The sequence below is a fragment of the Cherax quadricarinatus genome, chromosome 21 (assembly GCF_038502225.1).
Source record: "Cherax quadricarinatus isolate ZL_2023a chromosome 21, ASM3850222v1, whole genome shotgun sequence".
NCBI lineage: Eukaryota > Metazoa > Arthropoda > Malacostraca > Decapoda > Parastacidae > Cherax > Cherax quadricarinatus.
Genome location: NC_091312.1, coordinates 20,941,874 through 20,954,538, shown reverse-complemented (window position 1 = coordinate 20,954,538; position 12,665 = coordinate 20,941,874). Strand labels below are relative to the sequence as shown.

The 12,665-nt window shown below is 43.3% G+C and overlaps 1 protein-coding gene across 1 annotated transcript in view; it reads left to right on the top strand.

The window, feature by feature from the left end:
- The first annotated feature begins 2,267 nt into the window (after positions 1-2,267).
- The window catches only part of LOC128688997 (uncharacterized), a 57,268-nt gene continuing 46,870 nt past the window's right edge, over positions 2,268-12,665 (top strand). The window contains exons 1-3 of the mRNA XM_070087287.1: positions 2,268-2,397; positions 3,662-3,774; positions 10,605-10,833. Coding sequence (XP_069943388.1) covers positions 3,667-3,774; positions 10,605-10,833 — 337 coding nt within the window. The 5' untranslated portion in view covers positions 2,268-2,397; positions 3,662-3,666. The remainder of the gene's footprint in view (positions 2,398-3,661; positions 3,775-10,604; positions 10,834-12,665) is intronic.

Sequence of the window (12,665 nt, the reverse complement as noted above, 5' to 3'; positions counted from 1 at the left end):
ATCAAGGGAGAAGCGCTCAACTCGCAAGGGTGATGCAGCACCCGAGGAAAGGGAGGTAATTGATTTTGGTCACATGAAGAAGAGGGTAGTTTCAGTTCCTTGGTTTAATTAACAGCTCTTCACCAGCACCAAGGAGAGATATCGTTATGTTAAATGTTCAGTAGATAATGTTTCCGCTCGTGGAGATACATTACTGTAGGCTTGGATGGTGAGGTCATTAAGGCTGCATACAGCCTGTTTTCTGTCATTAAAAAATGCTTAAATCCCACAAAAGGGGTTAATGAGAATAAAAATAAACTCGGTATACAGTGGACCCCCGCATAACGATTACCTCCGAATGCGACCAATTATGTAAGTGTATTTATGTAAGTGCGTCTGTACGTGTATGTTTGGGGGTCTGAAATGGACTAATCTACTTCACAATATTTCTTATGGGAACAAATTCAGTCAGTACTGGCACCTGAACATACTTCTGTAGTGAAAAAATATCGTTAACCGGGGGTCCACTGTACTGTAAATACTAAGATATATATATCCCTCCACGTGTTATGCAATGTTGCTCTCAGTGCTCACACGCCAAGTATATTAAGTTGAATATATGTAGACTGCAGCCGGTTGCCGCAGTCCATAGAAACAAGGATAAATATTCAGAATTTATATATCCCTATTTTCACTGGGCTACCTCGCTGCCAGATGTATCACGAGTGGTTTATATAATTTATTTAGCAGTAGTTAAATATACATTTTTTCTAGGTTTATGTACACTTGTCTAGTCTAACCTAACCAGGACTAAATTAGCTGAATTAAAAGGAAATAACATTTGAGGAAAATTAACAATAGTTAAAAAAATGACGTTGAGCACCACGCCAAAACACTCAGTAAAATGAAAATGAGTCGACTGCAGTAGATAACCACCGTATAAATGATATAGAATTAGTTGACATTGTTGGCATACTTTACAGAAGTCACCTGGTTATGCGGAACATTTCGGGCAGTCTTAATATTATCTTATAACTCAGGTGGTCGGGCTGCGGCCCGAGTGCCAGGAATGGTTCAAACGAAACAGAGTTTTTGATACTTGGAGTTTACCTTGAAAGAGTTCCGGGGATCAACACCCCTGCGGCCCGGTCTGTGACCAGGCCTCATGGTGGATCAGGGCCTGATCAACCATGAGAGCCTCATACCAGCGAGAACACCAATCCTAAGATACCAGAGATTTTACCCTGACTTTCACCAGCACCTCTGCTACTCCCTCCTGCCATGGAACTGTAAACAGTACTCCAGTTTACCCAAAGAAGATTCACTGTACCTTTGTGATAGGGCTGCCCCTTCCAGGACTCTTAAATGGGATATCACTTGTACAGACTCCGAAACTCCCTCGGGGTCATTGACGGGTCACCATCTGGAAAGGATCAGTGTCATGACTTCATTCCTGGTCAATATATTATTATCATATCATCAAGTAGATCTGTTTGTGACTTGATAAAGCCCACTGTGTGCGACACGTTGTTAATAAATTTTCGCGTAATGCTGCATTTATGCCTCAATGTCCAGCGGAAAGTTTCCATTAATTAATACCCTGAACTAAACATACATGTCTATTTATGACATCTCGTTGATATAACACTACCATTAAGCAATAGTTATAACAAGATGTTTGACGTAGCTGGGTGACTGATAGGATAATCTCTGTTTGACGCGCATTGAGGTCGTTGCTTTTAGGTTTTTTAGGTAAAAGAACACACATTCAAACAATGAGACACTGAACTGCGGCAGTGTTTTGCTATCCAGAAGCTTTATCAAGCAAACAGACGCAGTACAAGGACAAGGCTGGTGTATAACAAAGTGAGGTGAAAGAGTATAATCACTACAAAGCGTACTGGTCCATGCTAATGGTGGTGGTGGATGTAGTAGCAGTAGTAGTGGTAGTAGTAGTAGTAGTAGGAACAGTAATGGTAGTGGTAAGAGCAATAGTAGTAGTAGTAGGAGGAGTCGTGGGAACAGTAGTAGTAGTAGTAGTAGCAGCAGCAGCAGCAACTGCAGTGGTAGCAGTAGTAGTAGCAGTGATAATAATAATAGTAGCAGCAGTAATAGCAGTGGTAGTAGTAGTATTTGTAGTAGTAGTAGCAGTAGTGGGTTTCTTTAGTGTACCTGGATCCCAATCCGTTTTCTGCACGTCAGTAAATGATTTCAGCAATAGATGGCAGACGAGATGCCTGGCAACCTTCACGTCTAACAGTTTTCCAAATCAGTGATTGGCAGAATTGTCCATAGCTACCTGAGGTTGTCAGGGAGTGGGAGGTTGCTTCAGTTTTATGAGCAGTGGTCTGGTGGGGGTTGTGGAATTTTAAACCGCTGGATAATCTGTTTTAGTTCCATTATAAGCGATCAACAGAGGTTTGTTCACACGATAATTTAGTACATTTGAAGTATTTTTGATTACTTTTATCGTCCCTAATCCCAATAATTAGACAAATGCTAACACTTGAGCCTCTCTAGATCCCCGGGTGCTTCTCACTTGTATATTTCATCAATATCTGTATAGTTAACATCTTTGCGTAAGCTTATAGAGCAAAACGTTCGGACTTTTTTACCAATTAAATTTTCTAAATGGGAATCAAATTTGAGTCTGTAGGGACGAACTCCATTCGTCCCAGGAATAAACTCAAATTGGTTACTTTCTTAACACTTAGTTGCCATCGAGGGAGGTTCCTTGAAGCAGGCGAGGAGCTCTTGATCTAGGTAATTGGATCTGTGCTCCAATTCCCTGAATTAAGCCTGAATGCCTTTCATATATCCCCCAACCTTACAGGCGTTGTATAATCTCTACTGGTTTATCGTTCCCAATGACAAATAGTTCCCCCTCTCAGCGCTTATAATAAATTTTGTAGTAATTTTGAATGGATTAAAAATGTTAGTTTTTTTTTCATTGAGGGAACTAGTGTTCGTTATTTACGGTCGGATCTTTTATGATCAGTAACACTGGGAGAGGTTAACAAGATAATTTTGTCAAGTTACGACCATTTCTTCCTCTATCTCATTATCTGCAAGTTAGCATGATTATTGGCAGGACTGAAGTTTGAGGAATCATGTTCAGCTATTTAGACTGACACATATTGCCTGCCTTTGATGAACTTTCCAATCGTTGTTGCTAGGATACTTTAGTTACGGCAGGATTTGACTTCTACCGAAAGTATGGCAGTGTGCTCAATAAATACTGTACCATTATCGCCCATCCTTCGTATAATTGATTTCTGATGATTAAATATTCCACTCTTCAAATTTATATAAATCTTAGGTAAATCTAACTATTCTTGTATGCATAGTCTGTGTATAGACTAAATGCGTTCTTTTAATTGAGTTTACCTGGAGGGGGCTTGCGGGGGTCAACGCCCCCTGCGGCCGATCAGTGACCAGGCCTGTACACACTTGCAGCACGAGGCCTCATAAAGTAGCTCGTGTAGGTAAAACTACGCATTAAAATGTCTGTGCCACTTGGCTACGTTATACTTAGTCTTTCCATAGTTTGAGTATTTTAATGTAATTATCTTACTGGATTGTAATACCTATTGCCTTGGCAGTAGACTAATTGAAACTTTAGAGCAGTCAATAATGGATACGATACTGCTGCTTCAGAAACCAAAGGTGTTGATCTTAACAGGCGTGATGTTATGGGCGGTGTGGGCGGTGGTGTGGGCGGCGGCAGCGTCTGCCCTTCCCTACCATGACATAGACTCCTCGAAAGTCTCCATCGACAGCTTATCTATAGAAGAGGTAGGATACAGAATTAAATGTGAAGTTTCCCTTTAAGTTTCCGTAGTTTTGTAACTTTTATTTAAAGAATTGTATTTTTATATTGTGCAGTAACTGGGTATCTACCAGGTTATGGTTTTCTTCTTTCCTCTAAACTTCTGACTTACGGATCATTCATGAAAGCTTTTTATCCTGATAACTGTCATTTGACACTATTTTTCTCTAACTGAATTTTCCATTTGTAATGGTGTGTGAACTTTTGAATACCCCCCCCCTAGGGAGGTTCCTTGACACTGGTGAGGGGCTCTTGTTCTAGGGAATTGGATATATACTCTAGTTCCCTGAATTAAGCCTGAATACCTTCCACCCCCACAGGTGCTGTATAATCCTACGGGTTTAGCGCTTCCCATGATTATAATAACCCCCTATATTTTTTTTTATATTTTATTTAAAAAGTACATCACAGCACATAAAAAAACCAGGCCTTATCCGTTAACAGATGTAATAAACTTTCCATAACCATATAATACCGCATAAAAATATAAAAATTATACATTATGCAACAAATAGTATCTAATGAAAACACAAACAATAACCAAATTAGGGAGAGTATTGATACATACTTCCGTACTAACTACATCAATAGTAAAACCAGATATTCTTTACTATGACTTAACGTCATAAGGTACTAACTCAAAAGAGTACAGTATGTTTCATACCGTAACCTTGCAGACTAACCCCCCCCCTACCCTAGACAGAACCCCCCTCTATCTGAGAAGTACAGCACAAAATTAGAACCAAGAGTGCACAATAAATTAAGGTAACCCTAACACCTCTATAATGCTATCCAAAAGTATGAATCTTACAACACGTAAGAATATGAAGCATACACTACAATGGTACATTTATTCCTAAATCTTAAAATGGTGAAGGTTATAACTGCCTCATGGCTTACAAAACAAACTGCAAATGCAATAAGTACATTATGTAAATATGTAATAGTTTGATTTCTAACATTGGTTATAAAGAATTTCCTGTAGTCAAATTACAGTAACAAGATCCGTCCACATCCTAAACAAACGGGAATCATTTTGAGTGCCTAACCTCACAGGAAGAATAATTAATTGCAAGCCCTCGCCATACATATTAATGTTATCCCTCTCCACATGATCTCAATGATATTACTCCCTCCCACCGCCTCTCCCATCTATACCTACCCCACTGGACATCCCCACATTGTTGCATATGCTAAGACCACAATGTGTTGTACGTACCATAACAGAACCGTAAGAACCATTGATACCATACCTGAGTTGTTGTACAATGGGAGGCAAATCCTATTTTGTTTGCTGTCCCATGCAGCGTTCCCAGACTTCTAATATATATTACTACAAAGGCCCTTCTTCAGAAGGCATTAATTGACAAATATTAATTAACACAAAGAACGCCTGAACTTGGTTAGCACTCCCATGCACATCCCAATTACAAGCAATCATTCTCACTTGCACCTCTCCCTCACCACACACATGCACGCCAAACCTTCTTCCTCCAACATCTTTCGTTTGGCAAGCCCGTTTGTTACCTTCCCTTTTATCGAACACTCTACACGACAATCTGAACCCACTTCCCCTCCCCCCCTCACAACACTAGCAACTCCCCCACAGTGATAGGCCTGTAACCCTCAGTGAAATCTCCCTCCCATCTTCTCCCATAAAGTTCCCGATTCCTATTCCTTGTCCTACAAAAAGTCCTCGCTAAAACTTTTTTTCTCACCTCCCCGTTACCCATCCCTCTCATTCCCCACGATATGTACACGAAATCCACCATTATACAAGAGACTCCCCGTGCTACATTCTCCCCCCCCTATATCAAGGCTTAGTGCTCTCAACACAGACACCCCAGTTCCTCCTATCCTCCTGACCACTTTCCCCAGCCATTCCCTCACACTCCCCAAATAATCGCAAAAGTATACCATGTGGTGGCTCTCCAACTCCCACATAACCCACACCGAGCCTCCTCTACGACACGTCTATTTCTGAGGACTGATCCAGTAGGCAGAATCCTGTGTAAAAATTTGAACATTATCTCTCGTACCCTGGGCCCTAGCTCTAGTTTACCGAACAGACTCCATACAGGGCCCCATGCATACATCGGGAACAGCCCCTCAACTGGGGCCGGCTCCTCTACCCTCAATATTAGATATAAATCCCTCGCCTGTAATTTCTCTGGCTCACGCGCCCACAAAAGTGCCCAACAAAATTTCACTCCCTCCATTCTCCCCCCCCCTCCATACATTCCCCTCAAAATGTCATGCAACCTTTGCATGTGTGGCCCCCCCTGTCCCCCCCTGTCCCCCCAAGTCTTTTCCACTCCCACCTGATAAAAATGCATTTCACCCTCCTCCCCAGGTCCAACAAACCTAAACCTCCCTTCCTCGCCGGCAAAGTCACCACCTCCCTCTTCATCCATTCACATCCTGAGCCCCATAAGAACCTGAAAACACTTCCAAGGATATGAGTAATATCAGCTCTCGGCAACGGAAAAACTGCTGCTACATACCATACCTTACTGTACAGCAATACATTAATAACAATCGCCCGTTGCAATAATAAGTGAGAAGGCCGTAACATCCCCAACGGACGTTCCATGTGTCCCACCATTCTCTACGAATTCGCCTCCCTAGCCTCCCATATGGTCGCCCCATACAAAATGCCACATATTAATAACTGCCCTTCCTGCCTTCTCACCACATCAGTCCCAATCAACTCTCCACGCCCCCCGCCCCCATGATCTTTGTTTTCTCAACGTTTACCGTCATACCTGTCGCCCCTCCAAACATGCAAACCAGCTCTCTCAACCTTGTTCCCTTCCAGACTAGGAGTGTCGTGTCATCCACGTAACCTACCACATGCCTAATCAAGCCCTCCCTCTACCCCCCCCTACACACACTGATCTCTACCAACCTATAAAATGGATCTAGCACACATGCAAATAATAACTGTGATAGTGGGCAACCCTGCCTCAAGCCCCTATCCATGTTCACTACACCTCCCACACGTCCATTGATTTGAATTCTCGCTTTTGCCCCCTTATACAACGTTTCAACCCACCCCACAATCTCGTCCGCAAAACCTTGTTTGCTAAGGATCTGTCTTAAACCCTCCCTTTCCACCTTATAAGCACCCTGCCAATCAATTGCCACAATACCCCCTCCTTCCTGTGTTCCCTCAAAACTCTTGACAAACCCCTTTAGTATTCCGTGCCCCATTACCATCTACTGTCCCGGTAAGCCTAGTTGACCTCTTGAAACTACTCTTCCCTCTACACATTTTAACCTATTCCCCTGTAATCCTTAAGTGTACTCTGCACCTTACCCTTAGGCACAAGCACAACGACCCCTGTACTTGCATCTCGCCCAATTCTCCCCCATCTTTCATTCTATTGAACAGAGTTAATAAAAAACCACTTGAAAGATCCCAATTTTTTAAGTAAAATTCGCCTGGTAGTCCATCAGTACCTAGTGCTTTGCCCCTGCGCATGTCTACAAGCCCTCTCCATATCTCCTCTTCAATATCGCCACCCAAAACTTCCCTGTCCTTTCTCCCCAGAGCTACGGGCTCTACACCACACTCCATCAAGATCCTCCCTATTTACCCCTTTACTTTTCCAATATTGCCCATACCACTCGTCTGCGAACATACTCATCCCCTCCATTGTTTTTTTTTTTAACACCTGCTCCTCCCTAAAACCTTTCACCTCAGAGTGCACTTCCAAATCCGCTATCGTGGTGGCTGTCCTCTGTTGTTGTCTCCGCAACACATGCTGATGGTTTTTCCCCCGAAAGCACTTCCTCCACTCCCGCCTGCACCCTCACCGCATGAAATCTCTCCTCCTGCACCTCTTAGCCTTCTCTTCAGATCATCCATTGCCTCTGTTTGGAATACCCCTCCCACCACTCCTTGCTCATGATAGTATCCTATTCTACTTTCCAAATAATTTGTTAATCCATACTTCAGTTGATTTATACGCTTCCCCTCGCCCACGTAAAACCTACGAATCCTCTCCTTGGCCTGGTACCTGTTCTCCCATCTTTTCCTGTCAAGGTTTTCTCCGATTTAGGGAACATCTCCTGCAAAACTGTCTCGAGCACTACGTCAATTTCTACATTTGTTACGTCCTTGTCCGCCTTGTGCGTCACACCCTCTGCAGACGCACTCAATTGCTTCACAGCACCTTCATGCTCCACCTCACGTTGCCTTTCCTCCACTTCCTCACTCACAACCGACCACGCCTACGTCCATCCTGGCGGTTCTGATCAGTCACCTCAGATCCTCTCCTCGAAATGTCATTCCCTGGTCAGTCCTCCGCCTCGCGCATTCAGCCGCTATGTGATCATAACCACCACACAGTCTAAAAGTTCTATGTTGTCCAGCGTAAGTTAAAAGTATGTGTCCTGAATTCCTCTAAGAACACATACGAAGGTATTGGTTGCCTCAGTCATCTTCAGGCTAAAACTGCCTTCTGGATAACCCTCATAAGCCACTGCCGTCCACTTGCCTTGAGCTACGTGTATAGTTTCACTTTCCAAACACACTACGTTGGTCAGCTTCATTCGCCTCGAAAGGCACATTACGTAACTTAACATACGTAAATTGACGCGAAACATCGACCATCTTTACCAGGATGTCCTCATTAACCTTGATAGCAACATCCTGATAATGATCGAGTAGATCCTCATACACTAACATTCCGTAGCTTCCATTTAAGGCTACACCATAAAGGTCGCAATCCTCAATCCCATGTCTCTCGAATAATCAGAGGCAACAACGTCAACGCCGAATCTTGATTAATTGTACCTCTCGGTAATTCTATGCCAAGTGTTAATTCTGCGGCGCACCCCAACCACCATTGTGACAGCCTGGCTAGCACTTGCACCGGTCAGAGGTGTAGCAAACGTCCACCCTCGCCAGAAGCTTGGCGAGAAATGAATAACCCCCCTATATTAGTTGTGAAAGTAATCTTCCTCTCCCCTACCCCTTGATTCCCATGTGACCGAGGGAGGAGGGGGGCGGGTGTTATGCAAGTTGTACCCCTCTGGTGCCTGGGACGACAGAAGGGGGAAGAGGTTAATGACTCTTCCAATTGTCATGTCAGTTATCTGCAGACCCAGGTAGTCACCTGCAAGAAGTCTAGACCCAATTTGTAAATTAAACTATACTGACACTAGCTACTAAATAACTCTCCCTCAGTATAGCAAGTGTCCTGTGACCCAGGATGAACCATCCAGTGTTGGCTAGGCTGAGTTTGTCCCCTGGGCCGCCAGTCTTGTGAAAGAATCGGGAAAGGACACATGGTCAGTTGTGCCTTTTGCCTAGGAACCTTGATTAGTTGCAGCTCCCGGAGCACATTGGTGAAAGACGACACTGGCACACCTACTCAAAACTTGTTCTACACTTTTAATAGTGGCTTGGATTTAGACTAGTCAGTTATATGAATGTGTAATGTAGTCAGAGGTAATAAAACATTCGGGAACTTACTAGCAAGCAGAAGTTGATTGGCATCCTGTCCTGACGTGACCAAAAACCCAAGGCACCAGATATTTACTCCTGAGAGATGCAAATGAGGTACTTGTTCATTAACTTGCACAGGGAAAGTAGGTACTTGAAAAAAGTGGTGGTACTAGGTCTAGTGCGAGGTTAAAGCTCTGGAACCCTAGTCATTAAATGCTGTACTCTTTCCTCTTGTGAAGTCCCAATTATCAGTGAAGGTGTGTACTGCCTCGTACATCCTGGTCTGAACCCAGCAACCGGTTATCAAGGACTCGTTTTGGCAAGTGCAATATCAAGAACCTAGTTAAGCTTTAATGTTACCAGTGGATTACTGCAGCAATTAAATCAGGGATACAAAAGATATGCATGAAATACTTTCTCTACACAGAATACAAAACTTGTGTAACGTTTATCATTACTGTAAATTTTCGCCTACACGGCAGGCTTCTGTGGTCAAATAGAGGAATAAATTGGAGACGGTAGAAGTGGCAAGGTAAACATGTGATCAATCAGCTCGTGAGAGTTAGGTGGTCAGTCCTTCAGCCTAGAGCAGAGTTCACCTCCATACTCTGGAGCCATCTCACCTGAAGAGCGTTTACTGCCTCGCCTCGGTAGTATGCAAGACTTCATTCTTGTGATCCAACGTCGCATAGTTCCAGGATATGGAACTAGACTCTTCCAGGCTGAGGGACTGACCCCCTCCCCCCCCCAAAAAAAAACTATTTCTCATGGGTTGATTGATCACATCTTTTCCTCGCCACTGCTGCTTTCTCCAGGTTATTCTCTTGACTGCAGAATCCTACTGCGTAGACGAAACTTTAAAACAATAGATAACGATCTATTGCTAACGCCTAGCTCCTGTCTGTATTCATTTTTATTATAGTAAACACACTTAACATGCCCGTCACCTCTTACTTTCTCTCGTCTCGGTCTTGGCCTAGGCCAGGATTGTCTGCCTTTCCTACAGGGTGTTACTTCCTTCCCAGTAACTTATGATCTCGTCCTGCTTGATCTTGCCTTTTTTAGTTCCTGCAATATTTTATCATTTCCGTAGTAGTTTTAAGGCGTGGCCCACATGCCTGACTGATCATTAGTTGAATTTAGTCTATAGTGAATTAATTGTAGTGTAGATTATCCTGAAGTACTCTCCACATCAGTTTAATTTCTAACCTGCTGTGTACGTTCCCGATACTGTGGCTAGCGTGGAATTCCACTAAAGGACACGAATGGGTTTACTAACTCCAGCTAATGCCCATGATTGTCTAACTTAAACTTTGGTAAACTTTATCACTCTCCCTACAGCTTGACTACGAATTCCAAACTCGTCTGGAGGCTCTACAAGCCTACATAGAACGGAAGTACGAGGAACATTTAAGCGAACACCAGATTAATTTGCAGAGATTAAGCAGATCACGTCGTCACGTCACTGTGTCCTCTGCACACCCTTCTCAGCACGTCACTGCTGCAGTACCTTCCCTGGCACCAGGCTACTGGCACTCCTACACCTACAACACCATAGTTGAGAGGGAGAGTAAGTGAATATTTAACCACTGGTCATCTTCCCTAAATCACAGCTGTGACAAGATTTTGGCGAGACTTAAATTTAATTTATAATAACGTTAACTTAGATTAAGAATTTTCACGTATTTAATGTGACTTGACTATAGAAGTGTTAAAGTTTTTTAAGGTATACTAAGGTACAGTGACTTTAATTTGTATTTATTAAGATTACTTAGATGATTTTCGTAGTTTTTGTTCATTCCATGCTGGTACATCCTACATAAAAGAAGGCTCTGGTTAACGGAGGTATGTAGGTTCCCAACCACTAACTGGTACCTAGAATATTGGTAAATAAATTTGATACCTGCTCCTTCCAACACCACCCACCAATCAACCTGGTTTGGCTTTACCAGGTGGATTGGCTGTTATCGCCTGTAGTGGCATCACCTTCTGCAGAAAGGCCTTGACATGAAAAACTTGTTGCTGCTATCTGCGTTAGTCTTGCATGGCCTCGTGATATCTTCGTTACCCTCCCCCCCACCCCCACCCCACCAGATAGTCCAGGACGCCGTGGGAGCAGAGGTCCTGAAACGGTAAATTTTGACAGTGGGATAAAGTTAAGCAGGTTTTTGGCCTCTTGGCTAAACAGGCTAATCTTTGTCTAGGGCCAACCAATCAACTGTGCACTGGCACCTTTTTTGTATTATGACTGCCGTTTAGATAGCTGGTCACTCCCTTGCGCCTCTAAATTAGCCCTGTCTTTTAATACACAGGTTGTCTTGTTGGACTGTGTGGGGAATCTCTTGATATTCCACGCCAATCCTCTAGGTCTAAGAGCAAGAAGTGTCTACCAGCATAAGATACTTCTCGCTCTCCTAATTAGTTTCCAGTACTGGAAACTATTTACTGTATTAAAGGCCCACGAATCTCACCATTTTTAAGCTTCCATCCCGGGATAAATCAATCGAGAAATATTAGCTCGTCTTTTCTTGGAGCTGATAAACAAACCCTTTTTTAGTCTACCATCGGCGTTTACCTAAATTAGACCCTAGCCCTCAGCCTATCCCGTTACTCTATTCTTTTCATTATGGATGGTTCCATGTATTTTCGATCTTCCCAAGTCCAAAACTTGTGTAGAGGCATACGTCACGCCTTTGCAAGATCGCCACAATACCCACTGTCAATTGTAATCTTCCATGACCTTTGCTGTCCTTCCACGTACAACAGTATTAAGGCTACTTTAATGTAACTGCAGCCTCCATTTATTAGTTTCCTCTACGAATTCGCGCTTTGACAGCTCTACAATTGCGTTAGCTCTACATCCACCCCCACACCTTGCCTTTTCTCTCCCCTGGGAATTTTCATTCGGTTAAACCGCCTACTCCCCGCTTCCATGCCCTAAAGCTAACATTTGCATACAACCTTACTCTGTTAAACACTCAATCTCGTGCTATAGCCATGTACATTGATGCTAAATGTCATTGGACATTTGTTCCAGAAAGAATGCCCTCGACTAATACGCTAGTATTTTCACAGCAGCTTGTACAATTCTTACTCTACTGCGACCATGTCAGCCTCTTCATTCGTGGTTTAAAGTTCTAGTGGGTTAAAGCTATTTAGAAATTACTCTTCCTATCATCCGCTGCGTCCTGGAAACTGTTCAAGGTATTGAAAAAGCACAGTCGCTCGGTCAGCGGTTCGAAATTTCGATATTTGCTCAGGTATGTACCTTTGACTATCTTTCAGTGCTTTCAACTACGCAGCCGCTGGCAACACCGCTGGTCAGTTAGATTGTAACATTCTCCCAGACCACCACTGGGATTGTGGCGATGTTTTCAGTGTTCTCGGGTTAGGAAAATCACG